The sequence below is a fragment of the Panthera leo genome, chromosome B3, assembly GCF_018350215.1.
Source record: "Panthera leo isolate Ple1 chromosome B3, P.leo_Ple1_pat1.1, whole genome shotgun sequence".
NCBI classification, from domain to species: domain Eukaryota; kingdom Metazoa; phylum Chordata; class Mammalia; order Carnivora; family Felidae; genus Panthera; species Panthera leo.
The window spans coordinates 59,566,554-59,585,075 of NC_056684.1; the positions used below are offsets into that span (position 1 = coordinate 59,566,554).

At 43.5% G+C, this 18,522-nt stretch overlaps 1 protein-coding gene across 20 annotated transcripts in view; it reads left to right on the forward strand.

The window, feature by feature from the left end:
- The window catches only part of PPIP5K1 (diphosphoinositol pentakisphosphate kinase 1), a 43,068-nt gene that overhangs the window by 11,866 nt on the left and 12,680 nt on the right, over positions 1–18,522 (forward strand). For 9 of the 20 annotated variants that reach the window (XM_042942194.1, XM_042942191.1, XM_042942190.1 and 6 more), the window contains 12 exons: positions 2,632–2,773; positions 2,963–3,186; positions 3,494–3,621; positions 3,831–3,945; positions 4,111–4,218; positions 4,856–4,972; positions 5,127–5,291; positions 7,115–7,264; positions 7,888–7,978; positions 10,802–10,927; positions 11,639–11,701; positions 16,841–16,978. In XM_042942194.1, the coding sequence (XP_042798128.1) occupies positions 2,632–2,773; positions 2,963–3,186; positions 3,494–3,621; positions 3,831–3,945; positions 4,111–4,218; positions 4,856–4,972; positions 5,127–5,291; positions 7,115–7,264; positions 7,888–7,978; positions 10,802–10,927; positions 11,639–11,701; positions 16,841–16,978 (1,567 nt within the window). Of the gene's footprint in view, positions 1–2,631; positions 2,774–2,962; positions 3,187–3,493; positions 3,622–3,830; positions 3,946–4,110; positions 4,219–4,855; positions 4,973–5,126; positions 5,292–7,114; positions 7,265–7,887; positions 7,979–10,801; positions 10,928–11,638; positions 11,702–15,163; positions 15,347–16,840; positions 16,979–18,522 lie in introns of all 20 variants that reach the window. The other 11 variants (XM_042942204.1, XM_042942208.1, XM_042942209.1 and 8 more) reach the window with 10 other exon arrangements.

Sequence of the window (18,522 nt, forward strand, 5' to 3'; positions counted from 1 at the left end):
AGTGCAAATTCTGCTTGGGATTCTGTTTGTCTATCTGTCTGTCTCTCTCTTTCTCTCTCTCTCTCTCTCTCTGTCCTTCCCCTGCTTGCACTGTCTCTCAAAATAAATAAATAAACTTTAAAAAAAAAGACTATTACTAATTCCTATTTATTTTGTTTAGTGTAAATAGTCATACATTGTGCTGCAGAAACATAAATGTGTTTAGTTATGCCCTCAGTCCTGCTAGAGGTATTATATAACATATGACTATGTGCTATATTAACTCTAAAGTCTGAAAAATTCTCAGTTCTAAAACAGTCAGTCCCAAAGATTTTGAATGAAATAATGTTTCAGTTATTTATTGCTACTTAAAAAACTACCCCAAAACTGAGTAACTTAAAACAATATCCATTTTATCTTACTCATAGTTCTAGGTTCACCTGGTCTTCCTTGGGGTCTCTCCTAAAACTGCCCAGATGTTGTCCATGTGTTGGGGCTGAAACCATCTGAAGGCTTGACTGGGTTGCTAAGATAGCTGGGTTCTCTCCCACTTTATGCTCTACCTATAGTCTTAGAGCCTCTCCTCTCCACATGTTTTCTCCATGTGGTTTCTCTAGCATGGTAGCCAGACTTCTTAAATGGTAGCTTAGGACATCCCAAAAGCAGAAGCTTCCAAGCTCTTTTATATTTTTAAAAAATATTTTATTTTTAAGTAACCTCTACACCCAACATGGGGCTCAAACTCACAACCCTGAGGTCAAGAGCCAAACACTCTACTGACTGAGCCATCTAGGTGCCTCCTTCCAAGCTCTTTTATTTTTTATTTTCAGTTTTTTAATTTAGAGAGAGAGTGCACTCAAGCAGGGGAGAGGAGCAAAAGAGAGAGAGAATCTTAAGCAGACTCCAGGCTCAGCGCAGAGCCTAACATGGGGCTTGATCCCATGACCCTGAGATTATGACCTGAACCAAAATCAAGAATCGTATGCTCAACCGAATGAGCTGCCCAGGCACCCCCCGAGCTCTTTTAAAGTATATGTCAAGACTTAATTAGTAAAATGTAACTTTGCTTTTTGGTTTTGTTTTATTTTATTTTATTTTGGTTAAGCAGTCACAGGGCCAGTACACAGTGTAGATTGTAGGCAATCCACCATAGGAACTGTGGACTTGTACTACTTTTCCCCCATTTTAAAAATGAGAAAATCTAACCTCAGAAAAATTTAAGCAACTTTTCCAAGGTCACCTAATTAGTATTAACCTAAAGAGTCTAACCTGAGAGCCCGGACTGTTCACCACTATAGTGTACTGTCTCACGGTAGTAATCACAGTGGATGCCATTACCCAATGTCATCTTTTTTTGCTGTGTATCCAGACCTTGATTGACTGGGAATCATATGCCAGACAGTGATTTTGTACTATCCTCCCACTGATAGCTCCTCATTTCTGATGGATTTGTTTTTTAAAGAAAGTATATATTTTTTTTTTTTTTAATTTTTTTTTTCAACATTTTTTATTTATTTTTGGGACAGAGAGAGACAGAGCATGAACGGGGGAGGGGCAGAGAGAGAGGGAGACACAGACCCGGAAACAGGCTCCAGGCTCCGAGCCATCAGCCCAGAGCCCGACGCGGGGCTCGAACTCACGGACCGCGAGATCGTGACCTGGCTGAAGTCGGACGCTTAACCGACTGCGCCACCCAGGCACCCCAAGAAAGTATATTTTTATAGAAGCTGTAGAACCCCTTGAATCTTTTTTTTAAGATTTTTTTTTTTTTTTGAGTTATCTGTACACTCAGCATGGGTTCAAACTCACAACCTCAAGATCAAGAGTTGACTGCTCTACCGACTGAGCCAGCCAGGTGCCCCCCACTTGAATCATTTTAAAGTGTATAGTTCAGTGTATTAAGTATATTCAGTTAAGTCTATTCACAATATGGTGTAACCATTTCTGATGGGTTCTTCAATGAGCTAAGTAGCTGAGAACATTGTCTGGAGAATGGCATTTTTTGTATTTTTCTCTGAGCAGGACTTAATAAGGACAGGACCTTGCTCTCTTATTTTCCAATCAGTGTCAAATTCAAAAGCTAAAGCACTTTTTCTTTCTCTCTTGCTTCTTTTTGCTAGCAAAAATGGGACTTGTGAGGACCTAGGTTGAATATGTGTATTCCACCCATAATCCTCTTTTCACTTCCCCATTCTTCATTGACTGTCACTGTCCTGAAAGCTTGAGCTGGAATCTAGTTCTGAGGCAAGACCTCTGCTGTAGGTTCAAGCTAACATTTTGTTTAGAGGAATAAGATTTTGTTATCTCTGTTACCCACTCATGAAAACCTTGTGTAGGGATTGTGAGGGGTTGGTTTAATCTTTATTCCTCAGTATTTTCCATGTATATTTTAGAACCCCCCAATAAAAGAACCTAGGTTTATTTTATTTCCTCTGGATTCTAAGGCTTTTACCCTCAACCCTCCTTAGATGACTGTGTGTTTGAGCAATCCTCTCATCTTGGAACTGGTGGTCTGCCCTGTAGCCCAGGAATTCTCATTAGAGTGAGCCTGTAAACAGATCTTACTGGCAGACAGTTTCTGTAATAGGCTCACAGGATTCTGCACAATCAGCACAGAGCCTATCTTGCTTTTCATCTCTCTGTTGCTCATAGCTCGCTCCCACTGGAAGCACTTCCCTCCTCAACTCCATGGCTATCATCCAGAATCCTGTAAAGGTCTGTGATCAGGTATTTGCCCTGATTGAAAACCTCACTCATCAGATCCGGGAAAGGATGCAGGACCCCAAGTCTGTAGGTGGGTATGAATAGTACTATCTTCCCTTCAAGGTTTCAGGTATGGATGGGTTACTCAGGCACTCCTGTGCCCTCTTCTAAGTGTCTGAAACAAGGCATCCTCATCTCTCTGATTCTACTGCAGATTTTTTAGGGTCTTTTGTTGAAGGTAAAATCTTTGGTTCTTTCTGACTGTCTGTCTTCCTTCCAGACCTGCAACTCTACCATAGTGAGACTCTAGAGCTCATGCTACAGCGTTGGAGCAAGCTAGAGCGTGACTTTCGACAGAAGAGTGGGCGCTATGATATCAGTAAGATCCCTGACATCTATGACTGTGTCAAGTATGATGTGCAGCACAATGGGAGTCTGGGACTTCAAGGCACAGCAGAGTTACTACGTCTCTCTAAGGCACTGGCTGATGTGGTCATTCCCCAGGTGTGTCTCATAGCCTGGGGCACTGGGAAAGGAAGGGGAGAAAAGCAGAAAGGAGGGATGGTGTGGGAACCAGGGAAAGAAAACTTAGAGAAAGAATTAGTTGAGTTGCTATATTTGTCAGGGTTCACTCTGGCTCTGAGTAAGTGCAAGAGGCTAACTGAGGAGACACCTGGAGAGGGGGAATGTGGTAGATATGAAAGAAACTCTAGACCTGAGGTGAAGACAAGCATCATCTTGGGCCTGGGAGTATGAGGCAAGAGGGAAACAAGATTCATTGATGTACTTATTCCTGGCCTGTGGCCCCTAGGAATACGGGATCAGTCGGGAGGAGAAACTGGAAATTGCTGTGGGCTTCTGTCTTCCACTGTTGCGAAAGATACTACTTGACCTGCAGAGAACCCACGAGGATGAGTCTGTCAACAAGCTGCATCCCCTGTGAGGGAGGGCTGGGAGGGGTGCTGGATGGAGGGAGGGGCATATCAGGGAGCCCTGGGGGGAATCCAGGCTGGTACAGCTTGGGGAACCAAGAATAGAAGGGATCCTGGGATAGAAAGGAAAGCAGTCTTTGAGTTGGGAGGAAAGACTTTGTGGAAGGGTGGGAAGAAGATTATCTGACAGTGTGAATGACTTAGCTCTTATCTTAGGTACTCTCGAGGGGTGCTCTCCCCAGGTCGCCATGTTCGAACACGTCTCTATTTCACCAGTGAAAGCCATGTCCATTCCCTACTCAGTGTATTCCGTTATGGGGGACTTCTTGATGTAAGGATCCTCCTTCCTTCAACGTATGAACATTTATTCCAAGCATTCTTTTACTCTCCTCTTCCTGCTTTTTATTACAAGCCTTCTGTATTCTCTTTGTCTCCCTGCCCCTTCCCTGACTTCCTAGTCCTTGGTCATTGACTTTCGTCTTCTTTTGTTCGGTAGGAGACCCAGGATGCACAATGGCAGCGAGCTTTGGCTTATCTTAGTGCCATTTCAGAGCTCAACTATATGACCCAGATTGTCATCATGCTTTATGAGGACAACACACGGGTGAGGAGCATTAGCCAATGGGGGGGGTGGGTAATGAGGGTGCCCTTTCTTTCTCCTTAATTCTCATCTTAGAAACTTTCATATCCTTATAATTTGTAGAATTCAGCTAGGTGTGACACCCAAGGACAGCATGTCACAGAGCATCCAGGAGATTCCTTCTGGAACAAAAAAAGTGTTTTGGGATGGTGTTGAGCCAGAGAGCTATCAGACAACATAGCTCTGCATTAGGGAGGGTATAGAATTTGGGATGATGTTATAATGAGTCTTTTTCACTCAAACATTATTATACGTTTTTCATCTGGCTTCACAAAGGTATCTTTAACTGTGCTGCTGTATGTACTGTAGCAAAACTGAATTACTGTGAGAGAAGGATGGAAAGAGTTGTAGAACTGGAGGCTAGAAAGTTGTGTGGGGTGGTGGATCACAAATGGTAGAAGTGAGGTAATGAGGAACCTTTAACACTAGACTATAGTTAAGGGGAAGCTTACGATAGATCAGCCCCAAAGTGGAGTGAGATACTGGAACCTCATCTCTGGGAGGATATATCCTCTTGAGTTCTTCTCTGTTGTCCCTGCCTGGTCTTCCACCACCATATTCAGCTTTTCCAACTGCCCCTTCATCTGTTGATGCCCCATAGGATCCCTTATCAGAGGAGCGGTTCCATGTGGAGCTACACTTCAGCCCTGGAGTGAAAGGTGTTGAGGAAGAAGGCAACGCCCCAACTGGCTATGGATTCCGTCCAGCTTCTTCTGAGGTGGGTTGGAGTGCTGGGGTTTTAGATTAGAGGATTTAGGAACCAAGTGGTGGAAAACTTGAAAACAGTACAGGGAGGTAAGAGGGTTGGGGGTCTAGGATTAGAAGGCTGGAGGCCATTAACTCCTCTTGAATCTGTGCTTGTTGTTGGGTAGAATGAAGAGATGAAAGCAGACCAAGGCAGCATGGAGAACCTGTGCCCAGGGAAGGCATCGGATGAGCCAGACCGGGCATTGCAGACTTCACCTCAGCCCCCTGAGGGCCCTGGCCTCCCAAGGAGATCACCCCTCATTCGTAACCGAAAAGCTGGCTCCATGGAGGTAATAGGAGGGGCTTGGGAGAAAGAAGTGGTGGAATTGCTCATAGGACAATATCCATGAATCCTCTGAATCACTTTGGGGGGATTCTTGGCACCTTAAGCAGAGTCCTTCTGCCCCTGATGGATATGTTTTATTTAATCTCCGTTTCATAGCTGGTCTCCCAATAAAGCTCCTTTAAGTTGGTTGCTACCTCTGAGATTAAGGAGATATCAGTGAGAGGTGCCGAGAGATAGGATTTTAAGAGATGATAATGAGGAGGAGGCCTTTGGATGAATTTGAAAAGGCTGTTCTTTAAAAGGAAATATAGTAGAAATAGCATGAACTCTGGGCTAAACTCCCAGGCTGATATCTAGAAGCTGTGTGACCTTGGACAGGTAACTTCTCCAAGCCTCAAGGTTTTTTTTGTCTATGAAACACAAGCAATATCCACCATATAGATGCTCAGTAAACAGTAGCTATAATAATAAAACAATTGATATTAAAGGCCAGGCTGTCTCCATCTCTTTGTTCCCTTGGGTTAAAAACTATAGCTCAAACAGGAGCAATTATATAGCACTCTAATTTCATTCCTTTAGAGTTATCGGTATTCATTCCAGAAAGGAAATAAAGTATGGAGGTCTCTCTGTCTTACCCTCTGTTCTGATGAGGAGATCTAGGGACCTGGGCCTGTGTCTGCCTCTAGGCCTGGTTCCAATTCTCTAGCCTAGAGGAAGTAACTGTTGTAAATATTACCTTGTATCCAGCTAACTGTGCTGGGGTTTTTGTTCCTGGTTTTTTCCTGCAGAGTCTTTTCCTCTTGGGCCCAATGCACTCTTTTTGACCCCATGATTTATCCCTGTCTCAGTGACTCTGACTGTCCGATTTGGGTCCTGCTTTGACAGACAAATCTGTTCACCTGGCTTTGTACCAGCTCTCTGTCTTAAAGGAATTGATCTTTCATTTTGGGACTACTCAGAAGAATTTGCAACTAGCTTACATAGGTTCAGCCAGAGGTTTACAGTTCAGATTTTGGAGAAAGTTGGAAAGATAAACTGCACTCTGTTTCGGGCTTATTTTTTCTTCCTGATTATTTTAAGATAGATTTGATGTTGTGACTACTCAGAGCTTCTTTAAGTGTGGTATGCATCATTTTCCCTTTGATGTATAACTTAGTATCCATAATATACTAGTACCCTGCAGACTCATGTGACTAGATCAAATGGACAGAATGATGTATAATCTTCCATCAATAAAATGCTTTTCCACATCTGAATGTCTTCCCCATTCACATCGTCTGCCAGTCTCTCTGGCACTGTTGTGCTTAACCCCCACTTTTCTGGTTTAAGCAGTCGAGAGACATAGGCAAAGCAGAGCCCTCTGTGTATCATCTCTCAGACTTGAGGAGTTGGCTTTTTTCTTTCAGGACTATAGGGAAGCTTCCTGTTGTAACCACATTCCTTCCTTTTAGTTCCTAGTGTTACTTATACCATGGCTTATCCAGGATGATGGTAGCCCAAGATATGTTCCTCAGTTTTGCAAGAAAATTGTCTCTTTACTCCTTGGTCACACAGCCTTTTAATATTAATATTTCCTTTCCTTATTCTATAGGTATAGGCATTGGTAGTTTTATCCTTATTGACTACAACCCTTCCCCCATCCCTTCTTCTGCTCTTGTCATCTCATATTTTTGGACAGTTTTAGAATATAGATCTGTGACCTTCATAGCAGCTGTGCCCTAGGTAATGATCCTCTCCAGGTCTATAACTAGCTCTGCCTCACTGGGGCTTTTGGGAGCCTGGGAGTTAAAGGAGCCGTGACCGGCTTTCCACCCGGTCTGATTGCAGGTCATGAACATGCAGTGCACGGGGAACCTGGACCTGATCCCCTTGCGGGGACGGCGCCGCAGGAGGTCAGGAGACCTCCCCCGGCCTTCCCCAGCCATCGGCCTACAGCCCCGGGCTGTGTCCACCACTCACCTGGCATCCTGCACACAGGTGTCCCTCCCTACTTCATCTTCCTTTCCTGCCTCTATCTTTGCCTTTTGGGACCCAGGGACTCAGAACATTATCTGGGGGTTGGAGGGTGTGTATGTTGGGGTTTGTGTGATTAGGCCCTCGTAGCCTTTTTAGAAATCTGTTACACGTCTCCAGACATGGAGGGGAGGGCCTCCTGGTTCAGATAAGAAACTGAGTGTGGTTGCCATAACCACAGTTGTCCCATGGAAAGAAGAGAGGGTAGCCAGACTTTATTTCTTATTGTTACTCAGCTATTGTGATTGGCTTTCTGAATCCCATGGAGGGATAGATAAGATTAAGGAATACTGCTCTGCTGAGAACTGAAAATAGTTGAATAATGATTTCTCAGATTTGGGATAGAAGGGCAATGGGGACAGGCATCTTGGAAATACAAGTGCCTTCTGGTATGGGATTCCCTGTACAGTTCCCTCTGCGAAGTACATTCTTCATTCCCTTTTCATTCTTCTTCCCCCATAAAAATCTTTTGATTCTTCCAGACTTTCTGACATTGCTTGGCTTTATAGGGGCAGGAATTCAGGACCAGGGTTTTAGACTTCTTGGTTGAGGTGCCAAAATGGTAATACAGAGTCCTTTTTCTCCAGGTGCTTTCTGAGACTTCATCCTCGAGGCCTGGTGGCTACCGGCTCTTTTCATCTGCACGGCCACCAACGGAGATGAAGCAGAGTGGCCTAGGTATGGTCTTCCAGCATCTCACCTGTTGTTGTTGGGGAGGTGTGTCTGTCTGTTCCTCAGGGTTTTATTGTGGGAAACCTTAGTCATGGGTGTTGGGGTCATTTCAGTCTGTGGAATTGTCGGTGGGGCTAGGGAGGATGAATTGGGAGAAGCCATGTTTAGGTGTGAACTTTGAACCCAGATGATTGTTTCCATTCCAGGAAGGTGTTTGTCTTTTGTTTTTTTATACCAACTCCCATTTCTCTGGCTGAAGGACTTTTTTCTGGCTTCCCCTCTCATTCCTTATCTGTCCTCCCAGTCTAGCCCCAACCTTAAGGGGCCATGGAAACTCTGATACTTCAGAGTTACCAGAGACAAAACTATAAATAGATGTACTTGTGACCTCCTCATAAGTGTCATATTCCTCATTTGGACAACTTGTGCCATGTCTTCCTCTGAGACCTATGTTTATTGTATCCCTGCTCAGGCCCCTCCTACCTCCATGGCTCTTTCATCCTTTCCTAATCCTGTAATTTTTTTTCCTTCCTTCCTGAAAATTGAGGGACAAATCTGAGACTGGTGTAGTGGCAGAGGCTTCTCTCAGGACTTTGAGGGAATGTCTCTTGATTTTTTTGATTCCTGGAGAGGGGTGGAGAACATCATTCAACCTTTCCTAAGAACACAGACTGCAGGAAGGACCAAGCCTCAGAGGGTATTGTATTCTTTGGGAGCGGGGAGTGGTCCTTGGGAGGGGCTATCTTTGAATACAGTGTCTTGTGAGCCAGTAAGTAAACTGGCAGTTAGAGACAATTGTGTGGCGTCTGGACTTGGTTCTCCGGCTCTTTCTATCTTGTCCTATTATTCACTCCATTTAGCTCCTTTCATTTTTCTGTTAATTTTGTCCTTGGCAATTTCTTGGCCTAAACATAATCAGCATTTGGACCAGCAAGGGGGAGAAAGGTTTTGGTAACTTTCCTGGCTAGTTTTATGGAAGTAGGTTGCCTTCTAGATCCCTGAGATGAGGTAGATGGTTTGGGGCCTGGAAAATAAATGGCAAATTGATGGATCTGTGACACAGACTTCTCTTCCTAGAAGTTTCAGTAACGAATAGGTTTCAAGTAGGCTGAAAATGAGGATAGGTGTGTCAGGCCCAGTTGAGTAGGAGTGCTGTCAAGAACAAGGGTGGTGGTAACCTAGACACTACCCTCTGAGATGATCCAAGGACTGGACAGGGCAAGATTGGCAGGATGGCACCAGAAAATTATTAGGGGAGGAAGTAAATATAGAACAAAGCTCGGGTGGTCTGGGATAAAGTCTGCTAGTTTCAGCTTCTGTGAAGAAAAGTAGACATATTTAACAAGCTTTATTTGAGCCCCATTCTAGAGCCTGTTTACACATGAAAAGTAGGAGAAGGTGCTGCATAGAGCAGCAATCTTGAATTCCAGGACAGAGATTATTAGCCGTCTAAGCTTCTTGATTTTTATGGTAGCTTTGAAATGCTGGGACCCCTGAAACCATGACACCTTCTTTGTGGGCTCAAAGGAAGCTGACCTCCTTTCCATTCTATCCATCTCTGCTATATTAAGTTCCAAAGCCAAAGCCAAGGCCTTGGCTAAGATGGATTTGGAAGGAGAGATGCAACACCTGAAACTTAGGTGTCAATCTTGTCTCTTTCCTCCCACTCTGTCCTTGTGAGCTACAGTAGGAGAGGGGACTTTGGAGTCTCAACCCTACTCTCAATAATATCTGGAACATTGACTGGTTTATTTGCTTCAGAGATTTTTTAAGTTTTATTTACTCCTCTGGCAGTAGAGTTCCCTTTGCTTTCTTTGAACTTATGTGTGTAGGCATCTGGCTTTGAGATAGGGTTTATGAGACAATAAATGTTTGAGAGCAGAAAAACATGGCTTTTTCATTGTTTCGTGTTTATCAGGTCCTCATTCTTAATAGGGTCCTCAGCACACAGTAGGCATGTTCTGCATGCAGTCACCTGACTCTTCACATGCCTTTAATTTGTGTCCATCTTCACTTCAGAAACAATGCTCTGTTTCTTCTTGATGAAAAAAATAATTATGTCTTTTCTAAATGAACACAACTGATCTTCAGAATCAGGAGACCTGGACTCTAGTCTAGCTTAGCTCCTAACAAACTATATGACCTTGAGTAAATGAGATCCCTTTTGACTCTCAGTTTCTTCACCTCTAACATGAAGAGATTGTACTGGATAATCTTTAAGTCCCTTCCAGCTTTAAAAATTCAGTGAGTCTCGTACTTCTTTTCTTGGGAAACGTAAAAAAGGCCTGAAGAGAGATAGAAGGAGGGGAATGTTGGATGAAAAACTTAGGAGGGATTGAAACTTACATGAACTTGAAATTTGGGCTGAGTGCTCAAAACCTAGTCTCTAGTTTCAATCAAAGTTCTTTCCTTGTAAGTCTATAAAGTATTATATTTCTCAATTCTTCAAACTCTATATCCAGGGTAAGGAGCACTGAATTAAATCTAGGGAGATCTAGAGAGATCTACCTATTCTTTTAGCATTCCTAAGAGTCACCTGGAAAACAGTCTATGCCTTTCAGTAGCTTTGAGTCCCCTAATATGACTAACATTGTATTTGTAGTGGTCTCTTGTATCTAGTATATAGATCTTTAGCAGAATCCCTACCTTGCTTGCCCGGTGCGACTATGGACAATAGTGAAATCTGTTTGTGGTTATGAGAAGTGGCCACATGGTGGTGGCTCTGAGTAGCTATATGTATGTGTCTTGATGTTGTCATGTGAAGTTATGTGTACTTCTGTGTGGTAATTGCAGCTTTGTGTGGCTACTAATGCACTCCCGGCCTTGCAGGCTCACAGTGCACAGGGCTGTTCAGCACCACAGTGCTGGGTGGCTCCTCCAGCGCTCCGAATCTTCAGGACTACGCCCGCAGCCATGGCAAAAAGCTACCACCTGCCAGTCTCAAGCACCGAGATGGTATGTGGGTGGGTTTGGGGGGCAACTCTTTTTTTCACTTGTCCCCCAGCGCGGACACAGCTCAAGAACTATTCATACTTAAAGTGGCACTGACTCTGGCCTTATAGCAAGTTTTCTTCATCAATTATAGAGGGGAGAAGGAACCAAGACCCCATGCACCCCTCCATTTGCATTCCCTCTCACCATACAAATACTACTTATTTATGCTTATCCCTTCATAATCTCCCACATACAGCCCTGCTACATCAATTTATTCCACCTTTATATTCTTTCCTGGATTCTGGCCTATAGGAGCAAGGACCAAGGAGGATGGTCCGTGGTCAGGAAGAATGCAGTGGAATCTTAATTAAAATCTAGGAAATCAGGGATGGGGAAGTTGCTCAGTCAAGGCAGGAAAGATGATATGGAAAGAGATTGGGGGAAGGGAGGAAAGTTTTTACACAGATTTTATTTCCAAATGACCAGAAAGAGAATGTTGTGGTGAAATTAGGGTTGTTTGTGGGGTCGTTCTGTGGTAGAAATGACATACAGATTCCTACAAGGAGATTATACCAAAGGAGAAGATCAAAAGGTAGTAGTCAGGAATCTAGGGGGTGGGGTGGGAACAGATCATATACTAACTGTAAAGAACAGAGTATATTGTGGGCAAATTCCAGAGCAGAGGGTGGGGGCAGGGGTGGGTATAATCCCCATGATGTCTTTTCTCCCCAGAGCTCTTGTTTGTCCCGGCCGTAAAACGATTTTCTGTGTCGTTTGCAAAGCATCCGACTAACGGTACGTTTGCTTCTGACTCAATGTCATTCCCCCTCATCATGTCACCTCCAGACACTTAACCTCTGAGTTCTGACACTGACTCTGCCTCTGTCTTCCACTGTGTTGGCAACCTGGTGTCTCTGAACCACTCACCAGTGTCCCTCTTGGGACATACTCCTTGTTGTGACAAACTTTACTCTTGGCTGCAGCCTGGCTGCTCTATCTGTGTGGCAACTCAGGGATTTACATCCATGGTCACCATCATCATTGTTCTGTCACTTTTTTCAGCATCATCACCAAAACATTAATTAAACCTCTCCCTTTCCCATCACATGACTGCTGGGCTTTGTACAAACATGACAATGGTTCTCCTTCTTAGGAAGAGAATAGTATTTCCTGTATTATCCCCATGTCTTTTTTTTCCCCCTACTCCTCAGCTTATAAGTTTGGTCTTCCTGTTTTTTTCTCCAACTTTTTGTTGGAGTGAATGACTAATTTGTTTCTCTTTTGGAGCAATGTTGCTGCAGTTCCCAGCTCCCAAGCATACCCATAAGGTCTTGAGTTTACAGTTTTCCATCACCATATTCCTATCTCCTATCATTGTGTGTACTTTATGTGGCTCTTGTGCTCCTGACATTTGCTTTATGTTACTACTAACCTAGGGCGTTGGCCTAGAAAACAGGAGCCCAGACCAATTTGGGATAAAGAGAGAAAGAAAGGAGTAGGAGGTAGTAGGTAAAGGAAAAGGGATTGTACCTTGGGTTATATAACACAAGTTACTACACAGTTTCCCTTTAGCCCCAGCCTAAGACACTGCTATCTCAGATAAGCTTGAAGTGAAGGTTGAGATGTCACCTGGGAATTCTGGGGGACTTAGGAAGGAATAATACTTCAAGAATATTGAAGAACTGGTCTGGTCATACTAAGGTGGGAGAGTTTAGAGATCTGTGTAAACCAAAAATTGAAGAGCTGTGGTCTCTTTGTAGGGCATGGCAGGGAAACCCAGGACTTACTCCCTGTTTTATCCTTCATATTCCTCGTTTCTCTCTGCCTTGTACCTTGTTTTCAAGGTAAATCTGGTTTCTTTATATATGATTTTCTTCTGTCTGAGAACTAAGACTCTGCAAAGGAGGCAAAATTAGCCTGGCTTCCTGGCTGGAAAAACCTCCATAGCCAGTGGCAGCTGCTAGATTTTAGCCCAGTCAGGCCATACTTCTCCACTAGGCACTGCTGAAATCTCCCTAGGTTGACTAGCCTATACTTGCTCGGTTTATAACCCCACCCCCACCCCGGCTCCCATTTGTGCCTGTGACAGGAGCTCCCCTTTTAGAGTGGCATCGCTGTGCCTTCACATTTAGCTCCAAATTCTTCTGGCCTTCATGTGTCACAATCATCTCCAGAGTAGAGCCTCACACACCAACCCAACCCCACAACTTGGGACTTGGACTTATGAGATGTGTTACTTAGAGTATAGAATATAGTACCAGGAAATTGGGCCCCTGAAATCAGAGCTAAATCACTGATTTAGCCTAGTTCTTAGGCTTTATGAGAAAAGATCCAAATTCATAAAACAGATCCTCAAACCTATATATCTCTAGTTCCCTGAAGCCTTCGTTAGCAGCCTCACCAGTTGAAGAAGAGAAGAATTAATTCTCCTGAAGGAAGAGCAGAAGAAAGACCTGGACAATTCAGATATGGTGCAGGAGAGAAAATTCAGGATCTCCTTTGACACCCTGCACACTTCCTCAGAGACCTTCTGGCCCTCTTCTTGTACTTGAGTTTGGAGGCTAAAGTGCCTCAGATACCAGAATCTGGGATCTACCTGTTGGAGAAATTTGGAGCTATTACATCTCTTGCTGAAGATTATCTAGATTTAAGTTGTCCCTCTGGACAACATGAGGGCTCTACCCCATGGTCAAATCTTGCGTCACTGACCCAGCAATTACAGAGTGGATGCTCTGTCTACAATTGTTTATGCAGATTAGTCACAACAATATGCCAACCTACTGTCCCATCATCACCATTTCCTTGCCATAAGGTCTGTCTTTGAAATAGCAGCTGGAAAACCTGACCTAGCTTTGGCAAGGAGGCAAGGCAGTATCTCACTTTAGCAGGAGAACATCTGTCAGCCTATCCCTGACTCTGTTCCTGATATGCTTCTGTCACATCCTGTGACTATGTTGAGTATACAAGTATGGCCCATTACTAAACTGCATGCTGAACTCACTAAAGTAAACTAATATAGTGGGAAAGAGACTAGTTTACCCTTATCCAGAATGTTAGAATGTACCCATTGGATTTACCAAGCCCATTTCTTGTAGGATACACTTAGTGCCTGGATAGAGCTGAAACCTCTCCTGACATCCATAATAATGTCTCTGGAAACCATAGTCTCATAAGATCACTCTGTGGAACCACTTCTGGTCTGGGAGTTCTTTAGCTACCCTAACATAACTTGTCTATACCATCAGGTCTTAAGACAGCATACCTTTCTCCTAGGATCCTTTCCTTATTGCTCCTCCTATGCCCCTTTCCACATGCCTTTCACTGCCTTCAACCTTTTGCATTTGAATTGCATATATCCACAAAGTTTGCCACGCAGCTAAAATTGTAAGTGGTTCAGGATTGAAGCTTTTCCACTCACCAGCTGACCAAAGTTAGACAGCAGTGGGAAGAAAATATAAAATTACCTAACTTTTTTTTGGCTTATGTAATAGATACAGTGTCTCCTGAATCCTGAGATTTATGCAATTATTTTTTAAATATCTGCATATTTGGGTAAGAGTAAAGGCTGATTAGTCAATATCATCATTTTCACTTACGGATTCCGTTTTTTACATACTCTGTTTAAAAGGACCTCTATACCTGGTGTTCTGCCAATCTCCTTAGCCACCTATCTAATACCTTCCCTGTTTGTGGCTATTTTAGAGTCTGGTCCAGAGGCCTGGCCTGAGCCTTTTTAGCTTCAAACTCTATCTTGATTCCCTCTACCATTTTTGATACTCTTCTCTAAGTGACTTTGAATCTTTGCATCTCTATACCAACTTTATAAATACATTTGTCTGTGAAGCAGGCCCTAAGTAGGGATATTCAGGGATCATCTGTTCAGGGATGACCAGGGACACTGGAGCTCTAATCAAGACTTCCAGCCACAAAACTGCCAGCTTACCCCCATCTAGAATGATGTGACTGCTCTCTGTAAGCACTGACTTAATTTATCCTCAGTGAGAGAGGGGAGGGCCTTGCTGTATGATGAGGTTTCACTAGCCCCTTCTTTTAGATTCCATGTGATGCCGACTCTTCTTCCCTGCAAGAGATACCCAGTGGTTCTGACCATCTCTCCTTCTCTCTTAGCTCACCTTGGAGTTGAGTGGTCCCACTTCCTAGTAATGCTTGTGCCATTCAGTGCCCCCCTCATTGTCTCTCCCTCTTCTCTTTCTTTATCTTTGTGCTTCCTGCCGTGGTCCCCCCCATCCCCTCCAGAGCTGCTGGATGACCAGCACCCTGTGGTCCGGTTGCTGCGCAGTTTTTCCTCTGACTGTCCAGGGGGCCGGCCAGTCTCCTTGGATGCCACGCTGGCGCATCACCTGCACCAGTGCTCCTACCACCTGCGCCTCTTCCGGAACTGGCTGCGCTCAGGCCAGGATGACCCCGAGTGCCTCTACGGTACCCCCTGCCACCAAGCTGGCTGCTGCCGTTACCCTGGCTGGGATGACTGCTTTGCTTATTGCACTTCTGGCAGGAGAGTCCACCTATTCCTTTCTCCTGTTTACCCTAAGGTTATGTGACTTGCATTTAGTTGCTTGGATGGGATTGGGGCCAGACTGCCTGGTAGCTGTAGCATTGGCTGCTCATCCCCTTCCTGTTCTCCTTTCTCACTGCCTCCTAATGTTACCCATTCCCAACTCTATTCAGTATAGGAATAGTCTCTTGCCCTGGAATCTGCTCTTGTGTCTATAACCCTCAGCTACCACCATCTTCAAATCTAAATATTTTTCTAGCCCCTCTGAGGAGCTAAAGACTATATACTTCTATGCTCCTGCCACTAGAGTACAGGGGAAAATTGAGGCACAAATGTCTTAATCGAATCTTTGAAGCACACAAGGGCCAGAACTTAGAAGATGGTCAGGTGTAATCTTTTTGAGTTATAGATTTTAGTCATTAGGGAACAAGAGGCTATGTCTTACATAGGTATTGTTGTTGTGCCTACTCTTAGTTTCTTTAAGGAATTGTAAAGAGACATAGGAAAGATTGGGGGCTGAAAAAAGTACTTGGGATGTGTGTTCTTAATCCTCTAATGGGGACTTTTTTTTTTCTTTCATCAAGAGGCCCTGGGATTAAGGTTCCAAATTTAGGTTTACACTTCACCCAACCCAGACTGGGGAACTTACCTTGGAATTGTTGGGTTCAGCACAGAGAATCAGTATTTATTCTTTTTCCTAGGGGTTTGCCTCATTTTCCTGATGGACTAGAGAAATTCTAGCAAGTCTTCTGGGGTTTTCCAGTGAGAGCAGAAGGGAGAAGCTTTGATGTGATGGAAATGACCAAGAAAGAACTTCCATCCCCCAGCCTGTTCATGCATGTGGTTTTCCTGGGCTGAGCTTCATGTGTATTGCATGCACTCCAGCTTGCTTCCAGACTAGCTTTCAGCTAGTCTTTCTACCCATATCCTAAATCTGCATGAACCCCTCCTCAGATTCCATGCCCTCCTCTTTAATCCAGTTCTCTTTACATGATCCCTGAAACCTGCTGTTTCTTCCCAGCTCCATGACCTCCCTACCTCATTTAGACCTACAATTTCACCATTACCTCTGGACTTTTGTTTTATTCCCCTAGAAAGAGCAGGAGCAATGTAGGTACTTACCCTATTGGAATTCTGTTGATTTTTCCATGGGTCATTGCAGGCTCTCCATAGGTAGGATCAGAGATGATTCGATTCACTTGGAGGTCTTAGCAGGTAGACTTTTTAGGAAATCTGGAAGTGAGAAACAGACTCCTTTATGGGCTCTAAAGAGTTCCCACTCTTGAGAATCTTGGATACCCCATCTCCAAAAGCCACGGACTCTCCTGATGGCTCTCAGGGACTCTCCATGCTTCCTTGGACAATTGGGGTATATCTGGCAGGAATAACATTGACTTTGCCCATCTCTTTTCTAACAGGATTTGAAGGGTGTTCCATGGTGCCTACCATATACCCTCTGGAAACACTGCATAATGCCCTTTCCCTGCGTCAAGTGAGTGAATTCCTGAGTAGCGTCTGCCAGCGCCACACTGATGCCCAAGCACAGGCATCTGCAGGTATGGAGAATACTCTTATCTTGTACGTCTGTCTCTGTCTCTGCCCCTGTGCTTCCTAGAACATGAATAATAAATTAAAAATATAGGCACTCTAAAAAGACACAAAAGTAGACTTGAAAAATTGTTTAATTGCATAGGCCAATTCAACATCATAACTTCCCAAGTTAATTTATAAATTTAACATAATTCCAATAAAAATGCGGCTGTTTTTCTAAAGTCAGACAAATTGATTCTGAAGTTGTCATTGAAAAATAAGCAAGAGTAGCCAAAGAAAACCTCAAAAAGAAGAGTAGTGAAAAGTTACTAGCCCTATCAGATCTCACAACATTCTATAAAACTTCTATTATGAAAACACTGTTGTATTGTACGTGAATGGACAGAGAGACCAATCAACAGAATAGAAAATATACAAACAGATGAAGTTAGTATTTCAAAATACTGGGGGAAAGATAGACATTTTAGAAATGTCTATTTCTACATTTCAGAAATGTTTATTTTACATTTGAGAAATCTAAATGTAAAAATTAATTAATAGGTTGTTCCAAGGGCTTGTCTTTTCATAGAAGCACCAAAAAATCAAGCAAAAACTATCAGAATCAGCTTTGTCAGAACTCTGGAAAATAATCAAAAGTTTGCATCAACCAGGAAAATGGTCAATTGAGAAAGAGGCAACCTAAGAATGGGAGAAAGCTTCCCATCATTTTACTGTCTCTTATCCCACCCTCTCCCCAACTTTGGCATCAGTCTTAAAGACGGCAGGCCATGTTCTCAGTGTGGGGCTCTGGTCCCTGGTTCCAAAGAGAGAACAGACTTTATTCTCAAAGAATTGTGTTTGTCTATTCTAATTTATCTATTCTAACTTGTCTAACCTAAAGACTGTCACAGGGTACGTACCTTTGTTTCACTTAACTTGGACCTGAATCAGGGCAGTAAAGTAGCAGAGAGTGTTCCTTGAAAACAGTGTAAGGCATATGAATAACATGCTGCTTCCTGGGGCAAAAATTATAATTGAGGCAAACAATAAGTGTACTGAAAGCCTGGGGTAAAGACTTAGGGAGAGAATTTTTTTGGAAACTTAAAGCATTCAAAGGCACCCACATATTCTGGGGAATTTAGAAGCCATTTGCATGCCTAGGGAGGGACGCATGTGCAGAAAACACACAAGATGACCCTAAGATTTTACCTCTGGTTGAACTCTGTACTTGGCACAAGCAAGAAGTGAAGACCAAGGGGGAGTTGTAAACAGTTTTGCTAACTGTTGAAGGAATACCTCAACACAGAACCAATCTGTAAAGGCTGAGAGAACTCCCCTTCCCTCCCTTCTCCTTTCCCCCCATCTTCCCCTCCCCTTCTTTTGGTTCTTGGCATTCAAGGAAATCCTTGTCAGAACACTAGTTGTGAAACAAGCTAAAGGAACAGAGACTTCAGAGACTACACATGATAAAGAAGACAGACTTCACAAAAAGAGTTTAGAAAAATCACTAAACAGCCACAGCCTACAGCAAACAATGAAAACAAACCTTAAGGAGGGGGAATAATCTGAT